Source organism: Orycteropus afer, unplaced genomic scaffold (genome assembly GCF_000298275.1).
Source record: "Orycteropus afer afer isolate SDZICR_OR568_19922 unplaced genomic scaffold, OryAfe1.0 scaffold00157, whole genome shotgun sequence".
NCBI classification, from domain to species: domain Eukaryota; kingdom Metazoa; phylum Chordata; class Mammalia; order Tubulidentata; family Orycteropodidae; genus Orycteropus; species Orycteropus afer.
This window is the reverse complement of record NW_006921744.1, coordinates 1,459,297-1,481,580: the sequence shown is the minus strand read 5'-3', so window position 1 is coordinate 1,481,580 and position 22,284 is coordinate 1,459,297. Positions and strand designations below refer to the sequence as shown.

Here is a 22,284-nt window from a genome sequence, read left to right as displayed (position 1 = left end):
ATGATCGGTTGTTATTTGCTGTTTTTGGTTCTCTGTTCAAAGGACTCCCTTTAGTATCTCTTTTAAGATTGATCTGGTTTTAACAAATTCCTTTAGTTTCTGCTTATCTGTAAATCTCCTAATTTTACCATCATATTTGAGGGACAATTTTTCTGGGGGTATAATTTTTGGTTGAAAATTTTTCTCTTTCAGGGTTTTATATGTATCATCCCGTTGCCTTCTTGCTTGCATAGTTTCTACTGAGAAGTCAGAGCTTATTCTTACTGGTTGTCCTTTGTAAGTAACTTTTTGTTTTTCTCATGCTGCTTTAAGGATTCTTCCTTTGCCTTTGGTTTTGATGAGTTTGGTGATGATGTGTCTTGGTGATTTTCTTTTGGGGTCTTCCTGTTTGGAATTCCTTGGACTTCTTGAATGGATATAGTCTCATCTTTCATCAAATCAGGGAAGTTCTCCTCCAACAAATCTTGAACAGTTTTCTCAGTGGTTTTGTTTTTCTCTTGCTGTTCTGGAATTCCAGTGACACCTAGGTTATTTCTTTGATGGTATCTCATATAAATCTTAGGTTTTCTTCATTTTGTTTTGATCTTTTTTCAAATTGATCCCTTTCCAAAGAAGTATTCAGATATTAGTCTTCAATCTCATTAATTCTATCTTCCATTGCATCAATTCTACTTCTTTGCCCTTTCAATGTGTTATCTATTTCTGACAATTTAGTATTAATCTTCTGGATTTCTGTCTGTAGATTAGAATCATTTCTAAATTTTCATTTGTGTTGTCATTTTGTTCTTGTTTTTTCTTCCAAAATTCTTCTAGAGTTTTTTGTGTGTTTTCTTTATTCTGTCTCTCAATCCTTTGCAGATACCTAAATATAATTCTTTTGAATTACTACTTGTCAGAGAGTTCCAGTGCTGCTTCTTCCTAAAGGATGTGTTCTGGTTCTGTATCCTGCTCCCTTGTTTCTATCCCTTTATCTCGCTTCTTTGTGTGTACTGTGATGGTCTGTTGTCTCTGAGACATGGTAGCACTACTGCATTTAGATCTCTGTTAACTGTTTATTAAGAGCTGCCAAGGGTGAGTCAGGCTCTTCTTGGTGGTTGTTTATCATTGACCCATTGGTTGAGAAGGAGGTGGTGACTCTCACTCAGTAAGTGAAGCTGTAGGCAATGTGGGTGTAGTTGTATTGTATGGGGACTGTTGCTGTCTTCAACTCAGTTAAACAAAAATAACAATTGAATAACCATCTAAAAAGTAAAAGCAAATGGACAAATAACACACCATGTAATCACACAGGAACAGTAACCAAAAAATGGAAAAAGTGGGGGGAAAAAAACCCTGCAATATCTGGGGATAAAGCAATAAGAGAAAAAAAGGTACAGAAGCAGAATAATGAAGAAAAAAATGTGAAAAACAAAAAAGAAAAATCAGGAATGGGGTTAATCACAAGAAAGGACAAAAGAATTGCAACCAGTAACAGGGAAAAGAAAAATAACTGAAACTAGAACCTGGGAGGGGAAGAATAAAGAATAATAGTAAAAAGGACAGAAGTAATAATAATAATAGTGGTTTTAAAACAAACATAAACACATCAGAAACCAGAAAAAAAAATCGGGGCAAGGTGGGGCAGGGCACCCATGCTCCATCTGAGCACACAGACTGGGATGGAATTCTTGCTGGCCCAGAAAGTGGGTGGGAGTGAGGGATGGCTGCACCTCTGTTCACCAAGAAGGTGTAGGGTATAAGAGTAATAAGGGAAATTTTGCACCTTTCCAGTCATCTGGGTTGAGAGCATTCTTGGGGTTCTTGGCAAGTGGCACGTGTTCTTAAATCCCTGGAATCTGGGAGAACGCTGTTGCTTTAAATATCCAAAATGGTCAAGCTGCTTGCCAGCATTCAAAATAGCTGCACCCTCCAGACAGAGAAAAAGTCCACATCTCCACCCACCTTCCTCTTCACTGCTTTCCTTTTTATTCCCCAGCCACCAGAGCAGTCCTCCGTGCAGTCCCTGGTTAGCGGGGCAGATTTTTAGGTTAATTCTTAGGTCCTACCACCACTCGGCAATATCCGAGCTGTCTGTGCCATCAAGATTACTGCCAGACTACAGCTCCGTACATCTCCTTTTTTGGTGTTTTCATGCAAATTCTTCTGCTAGTTGGAGTTTAGTCCACTTGTATATCCTTCCCTTCAAGGCTCAGGGGTCCAGGATTATCTTCTATATCTGTGTTTGTTGGTTCACCTTTTTTTCGTTGAAGAGGGCCTGTGCAGTCTTTCTGCCTATTCCGCCATCTTACCAGAACTCTCAAGAAATTCTTATTGCGTGAATGTTTAAAAGTAGGTTTCACTTACTGAATTGTTGCTGTATGTCGTACTATTTTGTGCAATTTTCATATATGTAATCTTTTGTAACTCTTCAACAATTCTATGATGTGGCATTAATGCTTTCATTTTTCATACTTAGAAAGAAAGACTTAAGTAACTTGCCCAAAGTTACAAATAGCTAAGTGGTAAAGGACATTGAAAACCCACATCTTAGTTACTCCAGAATGTATATTCTTAATGACTATACCTTTATGTCTCCCACCAAACCCATTCAGAAGAAAATAACAACATATACATATACATGTACATATACATTCTTATATGTTCATTCAGAAATTAGTCCCACTGTTTTTTGATTACCTGAAGGAGGTTTCCATAAGCAAAAGGTTAGAGGCAAGAGAGAAGAATAATGATGGTATGTTTGGTTAGACTGTTGTTGTTTTGTGTGCCGTTGAGTCAGACTCGACTCATAATGGCCCCTCCTAGGGTTTCCGAGGTAGTATCACTACAGAAGTAGATTGCCCCATCTTTCTTCCGAGGAGTTCAAACCCACCAGCCTTCTGGTTAGGAGTCAAGTGCCTTAGGCACTACATATTTTTTTTTTAATGTGCTTTTGTTGAGAGTTTCCACAGTAAATTACATTCTCATTTCACAGTTTCTTTACATATTATTCAGTGACATTGATTACACTTTCTACAGTGTGCCAGCATTCTCATTATTTCCATTCTGATTGTTCCATTTGTGTTAATATAGTTTCCTTGCCTTTCATTACCTTCTCATCTTTGGTGTGGGGTAAATATTGACTGTTAGTTCTCATTCAGATGATTATTTAGAGGAGCACAGTACTCATGGGTGGTATTATTTATTTTGTGAGTCACTGTGTGTTTTGGTTGATAGATGACCAATGGAAATGTAGGGTGACTTTTAGCAGACATGATTAGATGGATAGAGAAGTATCAAATTATGGATACTTGAAAAGCTAGAAAAAGGATTATGTTATCCTGTTCATTAGTTATTCTACTAAAAAGGTGAAATGAGGGAAAACCTAAATAAGTCTTAGTTTTTTTTTTTTTAAAGAACTTTTGAAATGCATCGACCCATATCACTTTAGTTTTGTGTATTTCACTGTACATAAATTATATTTCAATAAAATGTATTTAATATAAAATGAATTTTTAAAAAGTTTGTATTATTTAAAAATAATCCCAATTATTTCCATAATACTACTAAAAATAAACTTTGACAGAAACTTGGCTGATGGATAAATACAGAAGCATGGCTTTATCCTCTGAATAACAGTGATTCTCAATCAAGAGAAAAGTAATAAACCAAACCAGACCATGGGGCAGAGGAGAGAGCTTTTGGATTGCTTAAAGATTTTAATTGTAGTATTTTTTGTATTCTTTAAGGATATGTAAAATATGTCCATGTTTATAGTCAACTTTTTGAATTAAATGTTTCAGATTTGACTGTCTGTAACATTACAGTGGTATCTTTTACATTTCCTAATTCTTTCTCTAGTTTTCCCTCTATCTTTTTCTCACAGACTGCTTTTTAGTTTGACATTCTGTTGTAACTTCTGCATTATGTAGCTTTGTGAGAATGTTGTTGATTTTTATGAATCTACATGCATGGAGTAGAGCTAAAAGAAAGGTGGTTTAGCTATAATTGACTTCATTGCTTTAATTATTTCCTCTTGATTCCCTCTGTCATAATAGTTTTTTAAATCTCCTCTGATCTCAGACCCTGTTAAAAATCTAATGAGAACAGTGACCCCTTCCCAGAAAACTGTAATATCCACACAAGGTTTTGTATACAATTAGGGTGTTTAACAAACCCTTTGAAACCCAGCTATTACCCCCAGCTGCTTTAACTGCATTCCAGCCTCAGATAACATCCTCTAGTAATTTACCATCACTACCAAGTTATAACACTAATTAGGAAAGGAATTGAGAAAACAAGGATAGGTTAAAAAAGAAAATCCTGAATCTTTTATTTGTTGGAATCATTAAAAAGTGATAGAAATGAAAGCTAAATGAACATCTTTCAGCCCACTTTCCAAATTCTAAGTTCTCTTTAAAATAATTCTTGGATCACAGAGGGGATCAAGAACAAAGTAGTAGAGAATCTAGAAGCTAATAATGAAAATACTATATATTATAACGAGAGCTCTGGTAGTGTAGTGCCTAAGCCACTTGACTGCTAATCAGAAGGCTGGCAGTTAAAACGCACTAGCCACTCCTCCGAAGGAAGATGGAGCAATCAACTTTCGTAGTGATACTGCCTCAGAAACCTAAGGAGGGGTCACTATGAGTCAGGTCCGACTCGATGGCACATAACAACAACAACAACATATATTGTAACAGCCAAGTAAATTTCACAGTCTTAATTCTTAATTATATATTATTAAAGAAAGAATTAAATCAACAAATTGAGCATTCAACTGAAAAGTTTAGAAAATCAACATGGAAAACCTGTTGGAAGACAAAAGAATTTAGAAATTAATGGTTTAAAAGAAACTACCTCAGTGAGTGCTAAAGATTCCTGACAGGTCCTTCTGCATGCATTTGACACACTGCCACCAGGATAATCCATCCCTTCATGGCATTGCCTTACTTAATTACAACTCTTCATTCTGCTTAAAATGGCTCATAAGAACAACAGCAGCAACATGAGCTTTCTTTTCATTAGTATCTGGTAAATTGTCTTGTGTCTCTTTATTTTAAATTGATCAGATTTAAGAATGTCTTTTGTAAACAACATCTTACTGAATTTTATTTTGTTTCACTTTAAAAAAAAATGGCTCATGAGACCGTTCATAACCCTGCCCCTATATACTTCCTCATCCGTATTTCTTACGTATCTTCTTAGTGCCCCTTAGTTCCCGCCCCTATGCTCTGACCATATAGAACTACAAGAAGGCAACAGACTGCTCATGATATTTCCATTCCTGGAACATTTTACTTACTCTTCTGTGTACCTAGAAGAGTTTCTCATTCTTCTTGCCTAGATAGTTCCTACTCAGTCTTCATGATTCAGCTTAATTTTTGCATTCTCTAAAAAGCTCAGATGTGTGCTCAGGTAACATTCAAACTTGTTTATTAGTTCTGTATACCTCTATACATAGTGCTTATCTTCTCCTGTTATTGCCCTTATTGTTATTAAGTGCCATCAAGTGGATTCTGACTTATCGTGACCCTATATGACAGAGTAGAATTGCCCCATGGGATTTTCTTGCCTGTAATTTTTACAGAACCAGGCTTTCTTTCAGAGCTCCTGGGTGCGTTCAAACTGCCAAGCTTTTGATCAGTTCCTGATGGCTTAAGTGCTGAACCATCAGGGCTCTTTATAGCATGCATTAGTCAATCTCAAAGAAATTGTTTGAAAAAGAAGCATAGTAATTAAATGCACATCAGAAAACATATTTAAAGTTACAGTGATTAAAACATTCCCAAAGCTGCTTTTGCCAGCATAGATAGTGGTATGGATGAGATAGGCCAGAAGGAGTATATCATGTACTAAAGGAACTTAGCTCCAATTTTGCAAATTGTATTGGTTAGCTGTCTGGAAAAATAACTTTTTGAAGTTTCTCCAGATAAATTTTAGGCGCAGTAAAGAACTAAATGTAAGCAATTAAATTATCTAAAAGCTAGAAGAAAATAGAAACTAAAATTTATCAAACCTCTAGATCAATGCTATCCAGTAGAAATATAATGTAAGCCACATAAGTAATTTAAAACTTTTAGTAGTACCATTAAACAAATACATAAACAGGTTAAAATGATTTAATATATATTTTATTTAACCCAGTATTCTAAAATATTATTATTTCGACATGTGATATAAAAATTAACAATGTGTTCTTTTATTGTGTGTGTGTATACTGTATTTTGGGAGCTCTGGTAGCATAGTGCCTAAGGTACTTGACTGCTAACCAGAAGGCTGGTGGTTCAGACCCACCAGCTACTCCTCAGAAGGAAGATGGGGCAATTTACTTCCGTAGTGATACTGCCTCGGAAACCCCAGGAGGGGTCGCTATGAGTTGGGTCCGACTCGACAGCACATAACAACAACAACAACAACATACTGTATTTTGTAATGGAAAAAAAAAAACTACTTATATTGACAGGATCAATTTAACACATTCTAAAATATAACTCAAGATGACATTAACTCAAGTATGCACAACTTATCCTGTATCTTTGAGTTTACAATTTATTTGTACAAAAACACTACTTCGAAACTGATGAACTAAGCACAAACGATCTCAGTATTCCATAGTTTAACTCCATCTTTGTTTTAAAGTAAAGTTTATTGCCAAGGGAGCTCTGGTAGCATAGTGCCTAAGGCACTTGACTGCTAACCGGAAGGCTGGCAGTTCACACCCACCAGCCACTCCTCAGAAGGAAGGTTGGGCAATCTACTTCCGTAGTGATACTGCCTCGGCAGCCCAAAGAGGAGTCGCTATGAGTTGGGTCCGACTTGACGGCACATAACAATGACAACAACAAAAAAGTTACCACTATCTTCTTATTCTCCCTAAAGAATCAAATCTGACCTTCATGAAGAAGTATGAACTAATAACCTTTTAAGAAACCTACACTATAGATGTATGATCCCGTTTGCTCTCCCCAGTGTCACAAGGTTGAATAACTCATGTTTATTCTCTTTCTGTCAACATTTAATATTTTAATATGGTGACATGCTCTGTTGTTTTGATTAATTACTCTTCTTTTCCTTTTAAGGTTATTCTGGTCCAGGTTAACCCAGGGGAAGCATTTACAATAAGAAGAGAAGATGGACAGTTTCAATGCATTACAGGTAAGAATGGTCATTTATTATCATTATAAGACAAAAATTTCTCTCACTGCACCCTAACACTAAACCATAAACTTTGCATACCTTATAACTGAACTATTACAGTAGCTTCCTAATTAATCTGCTTGTCCTGATGTTTTAAATTAATCTTACTTCAGTATTGTATTCATGTTACTCTCCTGCTCAGAAATGCAGTTGATGTTCCCTAGTCTTTCAAAAAGGTTATTTCGTCTTTCTAGTCTTGCTTCCCACTTCTCCTTCAATATTGCTCCCCTTCAGTATTTCTAAGTTGGCTTATGCACTCTCTCTTGAACCAGTCTTGTGTTTTCTTTTCCCTGCAATATTTTCTTTATCGGGAATTCACCTCCATCACCACCACTCCCAGCCTATCCAGATTGTACCAGTGCTTCATGATTGAACCCATACCTTCAAAAGATTTCTTTGTAAAGTCTTTAGTGAACATCCCATCAGCATTACTGACATTTTGGGCCAGGTAGTTCTTTGTTGTGGGGATTATCCTGTGAAATGTAGAATATTTAACAGAATTTCCAACTCTACCCACTAGATATGCTCCCTCATGTGTTTTTGTTGCTTTTTATTTTTAATAATACTTTATTGTGTTTTTGGTGTAAGTTTACACAGCAAATTAAGTTCTCATTTGACAGTTTCTAAAAAAGTGGTTCAGTGACATTAGTTAATTTTTCACCTTGTGTCAGCACTCTCTTTAATTTCATTCTAGTTGCTCCCTTTCTGTTACTCTAGTTTCCTTGCCCCATTATTTTCTCATCTTTGCTTTAGAGTAATTGTTGACCTTCTGGTGTTATATAGGTAGTTTTTTAATGGATCACCATACTCTTGGGTGATAACCTTTATTTCGTGTGCCAATCTGTTATTTCACTGAAATGTGAACTCATAGGATGGTTTTGGTTCAAGGTTTAAAGAGTATCTCATGGTGGTAGTCTCAAGGAGTCCTATAATCTCAACTGGTCCAGTAAGTCTGAACTATTTTAAAATTTGGATTCTGTTCTGTATCTTGTGGTTTTGACAAAGAAAATTTGTCCAGATACTGCCAGCAGTCCTGGGGATGGTGGATAGGGAGCAAAATCACTCTTAGTTCAGAACTACTGCCCTGTGTGGCTTTGAAATTAGAGAGAATCTGAGTTTAAGTCCAATTCTGCAACTTACTAGCTGTATGATATTGGGCATGTCACTTAACCTCTGTAAGCATATTTCTCATTGGTGAAATTCCCATTCCCATCCATAATAATATACCTCAATAGATAATTCTGAGGATTAATTAATAGGTATATAATATATTCTAAGCCAGACCTGGCACATCGGGCTCTCGATAAATGGTAGTGGCAGGTGCTATAGTGTTGTTATTAATAGAAAGTAATCCCAGTGTCCTATGAAATACCATAATACCAATTATTGAGCCATTCATATAACTATATATTTTCTTGTAATATCTTTTCTAATTATTTTTGTGGGTTTTTTTAAAAAATTATGATAAAATATATGTAACGTAAAAATTACCATTTTAACTATTTTTAAATGTACAGTCAGTGGCATTAAGTATATTTGCAGTGGTTTATAATAGTCACAACTGTCTATTCCCAGAATTTTTTCCTTAGTTCTAAATAGAAACTGTGTATCCATTAAGCAGTAACTCCTCATTGCCTTTTCTCCTAGCCTCTGGTAACCTGTATTTTACTTTCTGTCTCTATAAATTTGCCCATTCTAAATACTTTATGTAAGTGGAATCATATATTATTTGTCCTTTTGTGTGTAGTTTATTTCACTTAACATAATGTTTTCAAGGTTCCTCCATGTTGTAGCATGTATCAGAATTTTATTCCTTTCTGTGGCTGAATAACATTCCATGTGGTATGTGTATGCCACACTTGGTTTATCCACTCATCTTTTGGGCACTTGGATTGTTTCCACTTTTTGGTTATTGTGAATAGTGCTGCTGTGGACATTCCTGTACAGTGTGAGTCCCTGATTTTAGTTTTTTGGGTATATACCTACAAGTAGAATTGCTGAAATGTATGGTAATTCAATGTTCACCTTTTTATGGAACCTCCAAACTGCTTTTCACAGAGGGTGCATCTTTTTAAATCCCACCAGCAATTTACTAGAGTTCCAGTTTTTCCACATCCTCCCTGACAGTTCTTATCTTCTGTTTTGTTTTGATTTTTAGACTAGCCTATCCTAATGGGAGTGAAGTGGTATCTCGTTGTCGTTATGATTTGCATTTCCTAATGACTAATGGATCATAGGGAGCTCTGGTAGCATAGTGCCCAAGGCACTTGACTGCTAACCAGAAGGCTGGTGGTTCAAACCCACCAGCCACTCCTTGGAAGGAAGACTGGGAAGTCTACTTCTGTAGTGATACTGCCTTGGAAACCCAAGGAGGGGTTGCTATGAGTCAAGGCCAACTTGACGGCAAATAACAAAAATGACAATGGATCATAGCGAATTAGTATAACATTGCAAAAAATGGAAATTCCAGAAAACTTAATTTTGCTCATGCAGAACCTGTACATAGACTAAGAGACAGTTGTTCAAATATAACAAGAGGATACTGTGTGGTTTAAATCAGAATTGCATAGTTGTATCCTTCCACCATACTTGTTCAGTCTCTATGCTGAGCAAATATTCTGAGAAGCTGGACTATATGAAGAGCATGGCATAAGGATTGGATTAAAAATGTGCAATGTGCAGATGAGACAACCTTTCTTGCTATTAAGTGAAGAAGACTTGAAGCACTTACTGATGACAATCAAAGACTATAGCCTTCACTGTGGCTCAACATAAAGAAAACAGAAATCCTCACAACTGGAGCAGTGTGTATTATGTCAAGGATTTCATTTTATCTGGATCCACAATCAACACCCATAGAATCAGTCAGGAAAGCAAATGACATATTACATTGGGCAAATGAGCTACAAAAGACTGCTTTCAGGTGTTAAAAAGCAAGTATGTCAGTTTGAGGATTAAGGTGCATCTAATCCAAGCCATGGTGTTTTCAGTCACCTCATATGCATGCAAAAGCTGGGCAGTGAATAAGGAAAACTGAAGAAGAATTGGTACATTTGAATGATGGTGTTGGCAAAGGATATTGAATATACCATGGACTGCTAGAAGAATGAACAAATCTGTCTTGGAAGAAGTACAGCCAGAATATTTCTTGGAAGTGATGAGCATGGCAAGATTTCATCTCATGTACTTTGGACATGTTATTAGGAGGGACCAGTCCGTGGAGAAGGACATCGTGCTTTGTAAAGTCAGCAAAAAAGAGGAAATCTCAGTGAGATGGAGGGACAACAGTGACTGTAACAATGGACTCAGGTATAGCAATGATTGTGAGGATGACGTGGACTGAGGGGTGTTTCGCTCCGTTGTACGTAGAGTCACTATGAGACACAAACAACTCAGTGGCACCTAACAATAACAATGACTAATGACCTTAAGTATCTTTTCATGTACTTTTTGGTTCTTTGTATATCTTCCCTGGAGAAATGTCTGTTCAAATCCTTTTTTTTTTCCTTAAACTTTTTTCTCCCAATTTGCCTTCTTAATTACTCTTGAATTTCACCCCCTCTCTAGTTCAAATTCAGGCACTCTGGTGGCACAGTGCCTAAGGCATTTGACTGCTAACCAGAAGGTTGGTGGTTCAAACTCACCAGCCTCTCTGCAGAAGGAAGATGGGGCAATCTACTTCCATAAATATTTACCACCTGGGAAACCCAATAGGGGTCTCTGAGTTGGAATCAACTTGTTTTTTGAGTTTTGTCTTACTCACCTATGACTAGTTTAGTTTTAGCTCTCAGGCTTGATTTTTTTTTTTTCCCCTTTTTCCTTAACTTTTTATTGTTATTTGGGTGAAATTTTACAAAACATAATTGTTTTATAGTCAATAGTTCATACACGTTTTGTTTTATGACACTGATTACAATCTCCATAATGTAACAGCTCTCCTCTCACTGCTTCCCTGTGGTCACCCTTGCCCTGTGTCCCTCCCACCTATGCATTCCTGCCTCCATAGCTTTCTCCCTGTGCAAATGTTGCCCTTCCAGTCTTCCATGGTTGATTGTTTTAAGGAGTATATCTACCTCGTGTACTTATTCAGCTCATAGGCCTTTCTGTTGTTTGGGTGAAAGTTGGTTATGGGAGTGAGTCCAGTTCCATGCCCGAAGGGTGACTTTGGGGTCATAGTCTCAGAGGTTTCACCAGTCTTTATCTGACCAGTAATCCTGGTCTTTTTTTATGGTTTTTTTTTCAATTTTGTTCCATATTTTTTCCCCCACCCTATCTAGGCTCTCTAATTTTGATCCCTTTCTGAATGGTTGGCAATGGCCAGACATCATCTGATTCTTCTGGTCTGAGAGTCGTATAGGCTGAGGTTTTCATGGTCCATTAGTCCTTTGGACTAATTGTTTCCATGCATCTTTGCCTTTCTTCACTCTTCTTTGCTCTGGAAGAAGAGAGGCCAATTGTTGTATGTTACGTGGCTGCTGGCAAACTCTTAAGATCCTAGCGCTACTTACCAAAATAGGATGTTGAACACTGTTTTTATGTACTATGTTGTGCCAGTTGAGGTTGATGTCCCCAACAACCATGGTCCCCAGCCCACAGGCCCAGTAACTTACTCTCTCAAGGTGCTTATTTATGGCCAAGAAGTTATACTAACTTTGTCCCCTGTTAGCTCTATACTGCATATGGCCATTTTTATAGCATTTCAGATGGGCATGTAGGAATATGTCTACTCAACCTATGTATGGTTGGGAGTATATTCCTGTTTGCCTACCTTTTCCTGATCTTCTTGGCTGTCTACCCATGTATCCACCCATGGATTAGTGTTTGCTGTTGCTGATAATGCAGTAGTATTGTGTATGTAATGGTATTTATCTTCATTGTCTGTACCTTTTGAGCACCTCTCCATGTCTTCCTTTCCCTTAGTGATACTGTGCTGATTACAACACTTTAATTATATTGGCCTTCTTGTCACACAAATTAATACATGTCTCTTAACTATTGAGCAATTTTCCCTCCTCTCTCCTCCCATTCCTGGTAACCAACAAAAATACTTTTCTTCCCTGTGTAAACTTTTCCATGACTTATTATAATAGTGGAGTCATACAGTATTGGCATAGTGGGTATTGGGCATTGGGCTGCTAACCAGAAGGTCAGCAGTTTGAACCCACCAGCTGCTCTGCAGGAACAGGATGAAGCAGTCTACTTACATACAGATTTACAGCCTTGGAAGCCCAATGGGGGTCACTATGAGTCAAAATCAGCTCAGTGGCAGTGGATTTGGCCTTTGTTTTGTTTTGCTTTTTTGGTAATTGACTTCCTTCATTTAGCATAATGTTCTCCAAGTCCATCCACATTATGAAGTGAATCGCAGATTCTTCATTATTCTTTAATGTTGCATAGTGTTCGATTGTGTATATGTACCATAGTTTGGTTATCCATTGATCTGTTGATGGGCATTTGGGTTGTTTCTATCTTTTTGCTATTGTAAATAGTGCTGTGATGACCATGGGTATACGTGTATCTATTCGTGTCCCAGATCTCACCTCTTTAGGATATATTCCTAGTAGTGCGATTGCTGGATCAACCTCTTAAGCAAGCACCATACTGTTTTCCACACTTAGCCCATTTTTTAATTGTTTTGTTTTTTTTTTTTTGTTCTTGAGTTGTTATTGTTAGCTGCCACTGAGTATATTCTGACTAATAATGACCCCATGTGTGCAGAGTAGAACTGTTTCATTGGGCTTTCAAGGCTGTGACCTTTGAAAGCAGATCACTAGGCCTATATTCTGAGGTGCCTCTGGGTAGATTCAAACTACCACCTTTCAGCTCATAGTTGAGTGCTTAATCGCTTTTGCCAGACATTGTGTATAACTGTTGAGCTGTAGAAGTTTTTTTGTATAGTTTGAATACTACACACTTACTATATATATATGAGGAGCTCTGGTGGCGTAGTGCCTAAGGCATTTGACTGCTAACCAGAAGGTTGGCGGTTCAAACCCACCAGCTACTCCTCAGAAGGAAGATAGGGCAATCTACTTCCATAGTGATACTGCCTCAGAAACCCAAGGAGGGGTCGCTATAAGTCGGGTCTGACTCGACGACACATAACAACAACAACAACAACAACATAGATCTTTATGGGAAGATGAAATAAAAGTATTATATATGTTTGTAGTCCTGGTGTACACCTCTCTCTACTTTTGTTTCATTGGGACTCTTTGTTTTGTAGGATTGTCTTTTTGGAGCATTTTTAACTAGTAACTTTGATAAAAATAAATGACATGTTTATAAAATCTGCTGTCATCAGGAAGTTACAAAGAACAACTAGTAACATTAATAAACGTCAAGCTTAAGAAGGTCAGAACATGATAGGTCAAAACCAGTGTGATGGAATTTAATAGGAATAAATGTAAAGTTCTATATTTTTATTTGAAAAATCAAGTGCAAGTTACTATATAAACCAAACCAAACCAAACTCACTGCCATTGAGTCAATTTTGACTCATAGTGACCCCCATTGGGTTTCCAAGGCTGTAAATCTTTATGGAAGAACTGCCTTATGTTTCATGGAGCAGCAGTGGGTTCGAACCAACTGATCTTTTGGTAAGCAACCAAGTGCCTTAACCACTATGCACAGTGTTATTGAGGGTTCCTTTTTGAAGCTGACTGTGGTTGGTTAAATACAAAAAAGTTTACTGAGATGGTATTGAGACTTTTCTTTTTCCTTTTCCTTCATAATAGTTCTGTCATGTAGCTATCAGATGGGACAGAGCAATATTGCATTGGTGGGAGCAAGGGAGGTGCGCTGCAGGGCCCCCGAGTAGGATGTCAGAGCCCAAATTGGATAACAAGTAGAATCACAGAACAGCATACTGGCGGGAGTCAGAACCCAGCAGATTGAGGAGGGAATTCACACAGGGGGGTAGCCCAGGATAGGTAGTCAGAATCTTTCAGGGTGAGGGGAGGTAACATCTGCAAAAATTAAATAGAAAGTTCAAAACAAATGCTGTTGTATGCTAGTGAGATGGTATCCTTTTAACATGTTTAAAAAAGGTATTGACAAACTGAGATGTGTCCCAAAGAAAGTAAGCAGGAGAGCATAGACAGAATCATCAAATCATTCTTACAAGACTGTAGAAACACTTGAAGGATATTTAACTTAGAAAAAAAGAGCAGTGACTTAGAAGATATTCCTTGGACCTATAGAGATCAGAATTTAGATCAACAGGTGAAAGTTACAAGGAAGTAGATTTTGACTCACAAGGAAGAACTGTCCAACAGTTACGGCCTTATAAAAATGGAGTCATTGCTTTGTTATACCAGAGTCCCATTGTTAAATATGTTCATGCACTAGTTGGATGATATTATAAAAGTAATTCATGCATAGAAAGAAGAATTTGATTAAGTGAATGCCAACATTAATTCTCACTAAAGATTCTGTGATTCCAAACTAATGTTGTGGTACAGTGAATTACTCAGTATGGCTCTTCTAGCCATGGTTTTTGTGCTCCCATTGGATTACTGGGTGGAACTGTTGCAAACATAAGGTGCTTGTGGTGTACCAAGGGGTTGGATAGCTTGTTAGTAATGTAAATAAGGTACATGGTACCCTTGTGGGGGTTGGAACCATGTACAGAACCCTAATGTAGGGATTGGTCAGTTTTGTCATCCTGCTAGGATTAAAATGAGCCCTCCTAGAAGCAGAGAAGGCAGGGATCTCACTGCCATCAAGAGAGAAGAGCTGGAGATGGAGTGGAGCACATCCTTGCACCTAACATCCCCGCACTGGACTTCCTTGGCAGGGTGACCAGCAGAGGTAGCAGCAGCAGCAGAGCAAAAGACCAACATGAGACAGAGCTACTGTGCCCACAGAGTGAGAATGCTGAGTGCCTTTAGGCAAGAGGTTGGCTGGCAGAGTAGGGTGCACCTAAGTGCACCTATCCGCAGAGCTAAAGGAGCTTTGTAACACTTGTCTGAGCTAGGGCAGTGGCCAGGCCAAGGGGCCAGGGGCTAAAGAGAAACGTTCCTGCAGGCATAGCAGAGGGGAGACTGACCTGATGGAAGAATTGTATCCTGAGTGTGTTCTAAACCTGAACTTCAACCTGTTCCTTCCCTAAAAACCCTCATAATCATGAGTATTGTCTTTGAGTTCTGTGTGGTAGTGAGTGCCATGGGATGGACGGTTAGCATCAGAGTTGGTAAGATGGTTGGAGGATGGCGGTATGTCTGGTCACATAGGAATAGGCCTTGGGCTGCTGATAGTGATTCTGTCTCCCTCTCATGAAGTTAGGGGAGGCAAAGGATGCTGCCCTTGTGTACTTTTTGCATCTTTTAATTAAACTGAGATCTCTTTGTTAATTATGGGAATGAGTGCTCTAAATGAGATTCTTAAATTTAGCAAGTATATCTGTGCACAGGCTTATCTCATAAAGTAATTGAGCTAATGAAAAGTTATTGTTCATAGCAGTCCTTTAAACAGAATACCATCTTATTAATTTATCAATACCTATCCCTGATGAAATAAACAGTTCGGAGAAAAACTTGAACTAAACTTCTGAATCTTGAAGAGGCAAGAACAATCATGCTGTCTTTTATTTAGGTACATAAAATCTTAAGTGTTCAAGGAATGTTATATTCTTTCTGTTTTGTTTCCTTTATGCCAATAATTGCCTCTTTTTTATCTCTTTCTATGCTAAAATAATTTCTTTTGCTTAGTAGACATTCTGTCAATATTTGTTAAACTGAACTGCTAAAATGTTTTTAAGTACTATATTAGTGTATATGCTCAAAGTGAATTCTCTGCACTTTTAGAAGTCCTTCTCGTGTAGTGGCCTAGTCCTTTTCTCTGTGTTTTAGCTGGAATCCTTATTGCCTGTAAGATCTAACAAAAAACAAAACAAAACAAAAACCTGATTGCCATCTAGTCAATTCCAACTCATAGCAACCCACATTGGGTTTTGAAGGCTGTAAATCTTTATAGAAGTAGATTGCCCCATCTTCCTTCTGTGGAGCACCTGTTGTTAGGTGCCATCAAGTCATCTCCAACTCATGGCGACCCTATTTAAAGAAGAATGAAACATAGCCCAGTCCTGTGCCAGCTCCATGATTCCTACTATACCTGAGCCCATCGTTGGAAGCCACTGTGTCAATCCTTGGTTGACCTTCCACTTTACCAAACATCATGATAACCTTCTCGAGGGAATGGTCCCTTCTTACAACATGACCAAGGTAGGTGAGACGAAGTGTGGCCATTCTTGCTTCCAAGGAGCATTTCGGCTACACTTTCTCCAGGACAATTTCTTAGTTCTTTTAGCAATCCATGGTATTCTCAGCACTCTTTGCCAGCACCACAATTCAAAAGCATCAACTCTTCTTCAGTCTTCCTTATTCATTGTCCAGCTGTCACATGCATATGAGGCAATTGAAAATACCATGGTGTGGGTCAGGCTCACCTTAATCCTCAAGGAGACATCTTGGCTCCTCATCGCTTGCAAGAGGTCTTTTGCAGCTGATTTGCCCAGTGCTATACGTTGTCCAGTATCTTGATTGCTACTTCCATTGCTGTTGAGTGTAGAAGCAAGTAATCTGAAGTCCTTGACAGCTTCAGTTTTTTTGCCATTTATTGTGATGCTGCTTATAGGTCCAGTTGTGAGGATTTTTGTTTTCTTTATATTGAGGTTTAATCCATACTGAAGAGCATATTCTTCAATCTTCATCAGTAAGTGCCTTAAATCATCCTCACTTTCAGCAAGCAAAGTTGTGTTGTCAGCATATCGTAGGTTGTTAATGATTCTTCCTCCAGTCCTTATGCCACGTTCTTCTTCATGTAGTCCACCTTCTCATATTATTTGCTCAGTGTACAGATTGAAGAAGTATGGTGAAAGGATACAACCTTGACACACTCCCTTCTTGATTTTAAGCCATGCATTATTCCCTTTTTCTGTTCAAACGACAGCCTCCTGGTCTATGTATAAGTTCCTCATGAGTACAATTAAGTGTTCTCGAATTCCCGTTGTTCTCAATGTTATCCATAATTTGCTATGATCCACACAATCAAATGCTTTTGCATAGTCAATAAAACATAAGTAAACCTCGTTCTGGTATTCTTTGATTTCAGCCAAGATCCATCTGACATCAGCAATGATATCCCTTGTTCCACATCCTCTTGCACCAGCTTGTACCTCTGGAAGTTCTTTGTCAATATACTGTTGCAACTGTTTTTGAATTATCTTCAGTAAGATTTTACTTACATGTGATATTAATGATATTGTTTGATAATTTCCACATTCCGTGGGATCACCTTTCTTTGGAATGGGTACAAATACATATCTCTTCTAGTCAGTTGGCCAGGTAGCTGTCTTCTGAGTCTCCTGGCATAGCTGAGTGATAACCTTCAGCATGACATCTGTTGAAACATCTCAATGAGTATTCCATCAATTCCTGGAGCCTTGTTTTCACCACTTGCTTCAGTGCAGTTTTGACTTCTTCCTTCAATACCATTGGTTCTTGATCAAATACCACCTCTTGAAATGGATGAACATTGACCAGTTCTTTTTGGTACAGTCACTCTGTGCATTCCTTCCATCTTCTTTTGATGGTTCCTGCATCATTTAATATTTTGCCCATAGAATCTTTCAGTATTGCAACTCGAGGCTTAAATTTTTTTTTCAGTTCTTTCAGCTTGAGAAATGCTGAGTGTATTCTTCCCTTTTGGTTTTCTAACTGTAGGTCCTTGCACATTTCATTGTAATAATTAACTTTGTCTTCTTGAGCTGCTCCTTGAAATCTGCGGTTCAGCTCTTTCATCTTATCATTTCTTGCACTTGCTTTAGCTACTGTCTTCTTAAGGGCAAGTTTCAGAGTCTTTTCTGACATCCACTTTGGTCTTTTCTTCCTTTCTTGTCTTTTTAATGACCTTTTGCTTTCTTCATGGATGATGTTCTTGATCTCATCCCACAATTCCTCTAGTTTTTGGTCATTCGTGTTCAGTGCATCAAATCTATTTTTTAGATGGTCTCTCAATTCAGGAGGGATGTATTAAATATCATATTTTGGCTCTTGTGGACTTGTTTTAATTGTCTTCAGCTTCAAGTTCAACATATGAACAGTTGATGGTCTATTCCACAATCAGCTCCTGGCTTTGTTTTGGCTGAAGATACTGAGCTCTCCATTGCCTCTTGCCACAGATATAGTCAATCTGATTCCTGTGTACTCCATCTGGCAAAGTCCATGTATATAGCTGCCTTTTCTTTTGTTGAAAAAAGGTATAACTAGCCTTCCTCCTAGGCATGTGGATATTATCCTATCACTGATAGCATTGTACTTTAGGATGGATCTTGAAACATTCTTTATGATGATGAATGCCACGCCATTCCTCTTCCACTTTTCATTCCCAGCCTAATAGATCATATGGTTCTGATTCAAAATGGCCAGAACTGGTCCATTTCAGCTTACTAATGCCTAGGATATCAATCTTTATGTGTTCCATTTCATTTTTGGCAACTTCCAATTTTCCTAGATTCATACTTTGTACATTCCATGTTCTGATTATTAATGGATGTTTGTAGCTGTTTCTCCTCAGTTTGAGTTGTACCGCATCAGCAAATGGAGGTCCCAAAAGCTTTACTTTATCTATATCATTAAGGTCAGTTCTACTCTGATGAGGCAGCTCTCTCCCAGTTGTATTTTGAGTGCCCTACAACCTGAGGGGCTCATCTTCTGGCACTGTATTGGACATTGTTTCAGGGCTATTCATAAAGTTGTCCAATAATGTATCAGACATTGTTTCTCTGCTATTCATAAGGTTTTCCCTGGCCAATTCTTCGAGAAGTAGATGACCTCTTCCTTCTTCTGAGTCTGTCTCAGTTTGGAAGCTCCGCTGAAACCTGTCCACCATGGGCAACTCTGCTGGCGTTTGAAACACTGGAGGTACAGCCTCCAGCTTCACAGCAACACGCAAGCCACAATAGTATGACCAGCTGACAGACAAGTTCTTCTCCTTTAGCTGTTCCAAACCTCTCTGCCCACTTCCTGCCTGGGTGAGATCTCTTCCTTGCCTTACCTGGATCAGCCGGCCATCGGCCCTGGCTTCTTCCTGCTTCCTGCCTTTGGTGGGGGCTCTCCGGCCGTTGGCCCTGGTTTCTTTCTGCTTCCTAGAGCACCTGGTGGGTTTGAACTGCTGACCTTCCAGTGCCTTATCCACCACGTCAGTCAGTCATCAAAGCTCTCTTTTCCCAAGATGTCTTTGTCAGAGAGGGGAAAAGAGAAGGAGTTACCATGCAAGTAGGATTCCTAATGACCTTCTCTAATATCTGGAATTCCTGAGATACATATTAAAATTATCTCTCAACCCCATGACTCTTGTTAGATATGGCAGGGCTTTGTTATTAAAAATACCTCTGAAGTTAAACATTTATTTTAAGTATTATGGTCATTATAGCTGTTTACTATAATTACTGTAACTAGTGAAATAAGATACTATACATAAAACTCTTCTTCCTCAATTCACAGCAGTAAAAGTTCAAAGAAATAGAGAATGGATGAATGAATTAATAGTGTATTGTTAAATGCACGGGTCTAGGAATAAGTCAACCTGGATTTTAGGACCAAAGGATGAAAGTTACAGAAAAACAGATTTTAGCTTAGCATGAAGAAGAACTTTCTAACAACTTTCAAAGAGGATCAGGAGTTGATCAGTTTTCCATCCATCTTTGTAGGTGGTAATGCATATGATGGCTGCTCACTTGATGATGCTAGTATAGAGAACATTTAATATCTTTTAAGTGTGCAGTTGGAATTGATCTTTTCAAGGTTCTTCACAAGCCTAATTCTAGAATTCTATAGCCTTAAGTATATTACTTCTGGCATTATTTTGCACATATATGAAGTGAAGCTATCTAGTATAAATTAGATTCTACAAGTTCCTACCAGCTCTCATAATTTTCAGTATTCATAACTATGCTAATTATGCCATATCTTAAATTTATTTAAAAAATAGATTGATATTATAAGAATTTTTTAACAAGGCCATAGATTATCTTTGGCCCAGTGATGTTCCCATAATTGTAAATCTGACTGAATTTTTTTTTTTTAACTTTTTATGATTTGTGTGAAAGTTCACAGCACAAATTAGTTTTCCATTCAACAATTCATGCTATTTTGTTTTATGACATTGATTGCAATCCCGACAGTATAGCATTACTCATCCCACTGTGTTTCCTGTTTCTTTTCATCCTTCTTTCTTATCCCTTCCTGCCTTTATGAACTTTATTTCTGGGCAAGTGTTGCCGTTTTGATCTCCTGTGGTTGATTGTTGTAAGGAGTACATACCTTCTTGGTATTAGTGTTCACCTTATACACCTGTCTGTTGTTTGGCCACCGGAGTGAGTTCAGTTCCCAGCTTGAATGTTGACTAACGGCCATAGTCTCATAGATTCCACCAGTCTCTCTCAGACCAGTAAGATAATCTCTCTTTTATTATTTTGAGCTTTGTTCCATATTTTTCTTTTACTCTATCCAGGAATTTCTGTTGTGATCCCTTTCAGAGCAGTCAGTAGTGGTAGCCAGTCACCATCTAGTTCTTCTGGTCTCAGGATTGCGGAGGCTGGGTGCCAAATGGGCAGGGAGGCTGCATTTTCTGACCTCCTCTAAACTCACAAGAGGAAGACAGAATCACCATCAGTAGCCTAAGGCCTATCCCTGTGAGGCCAGACATGATGCCTCCATCCAGTCCTTTAACCAACCCTGACACCAACCATTCCTCCTGCAGCACCCACCACCTCTCTGCTGGGTTTGATAATTCACTGCAGTGACCACACAGAACCCACAGATTATGGCGTTTATTAGGGAAGAAACAGGCTACAACTCAAGTTCAGAAATGTACTCAGTCTCTCGCAGCCCACCATCTCTCAGCTGACAGTCTCTCTCAGTCTCTCTCAGCAGTACATGACTATCTCAGTCTCTCTCAGCAGTGATGTCTCTCACATCTCTTTCTCAGCAGCGTGTGTCTCTCATGTCTCTCAGGAGCGTTTCTCTCAGCAGCATGTTTTTCTCAGCCAGCAGAGAGACTTCTTCTGCCTCTAGAAGGGCTCCTTTTGAGCCTGGCATAGTGACCACTAACCAATCCCAACACCAGAATTCTATATACCTGAGAGAAAGCGTGAACTTCCCAGAAGATTGCTTCATGCTGGTTTGACAAAAATACCCCAGGTGGATAACTGTAGCAATCAGTTGCTCACAGCAAATTCTACCACAGAGTTTATGAAGACTTATGGCTAAAAAAGCCACACTATGTAATTCACTACACTGCACTAGGGCTTTCATGGTCCATTAGTCCTATGGACTGATCGTGTCCGTATAGCTTTAATTTTCTTCACTCTTTGCTCTAGATAGGGGAAATGAATAGTTGCACCTTAGATGGTTGGTCATGAGATTTTAACACCAGTCACACTACTTACCAAAGTAGGATGTAGACCATTTCTTCTGTGGACTAAATGTGCCAATTGACATTAATGTCCCCAGAGACTATGGTCCTGAGCCCCAGGCCCCATATCTCATTCCCTCAAGATGTGTTTGGTTATGGCTAACTTTGCCCTCTGTATGCTCTGCTACATTCATGGATATATTTGCAGCACATAGAAATACATATGTAGAAATATCCCACCAAACCTGTATGTATCTGTGGCTGTAGTCCCATTTGCTTTTCCATACCCATTGAGCTTGTGTGTCTATGTATGTATCCACTTATAGATTATTACTACTGTTATTGCACGACTGTATATGTAATAGTATTTACTTCTATTCCTTAACTCCGGTGCTCCTCTCAGTGCCTTCCTTTGTCTTGATCATTTTGTGCTGATCTCCTCCTTATTGTATATTGCCTTTCCCTTCACCCAAGTTGATATGTATGTCTTCTAGTTAGTCGGTGTGATAGTTGAAGATGTGTCAACTTGGCTGGACCCCAGTTGTGAGTGGTGGTTCCCATGATGGATCACATGACTGAGTTCTAAGCGGCCGGTCTGCCCAAGGGGAGTTTCCCCAGGGGCGTGGCCTACCTGCAATGCTATCCCAGGGACAAGCTGGAAGAACGGCATTCCGGACTATATACTTC

The 22,284-nt window shown here is 38.5% G+C and overlaps 1 protein-coding gene across 1 annotated transcript in view; it reads left to right on the top strand.

Annotated features, from left to right (window-relative positions):
* Window positions 1–22,284, top strand: part of FNDC3A (fibronectin type III domain containing 3A) — a 341,318-nt gene that overhangs the window by 132,464 nt on the left and 186,570 nt on the right. Inside the window, 1 exon segment of the mRNA XM_042781725.1 lies at window positions 7,062–7,137. Within this exon segment, the coding sequence (XP_042637659.1) occupies window positions 7,062–7,137 (76 nt within the window).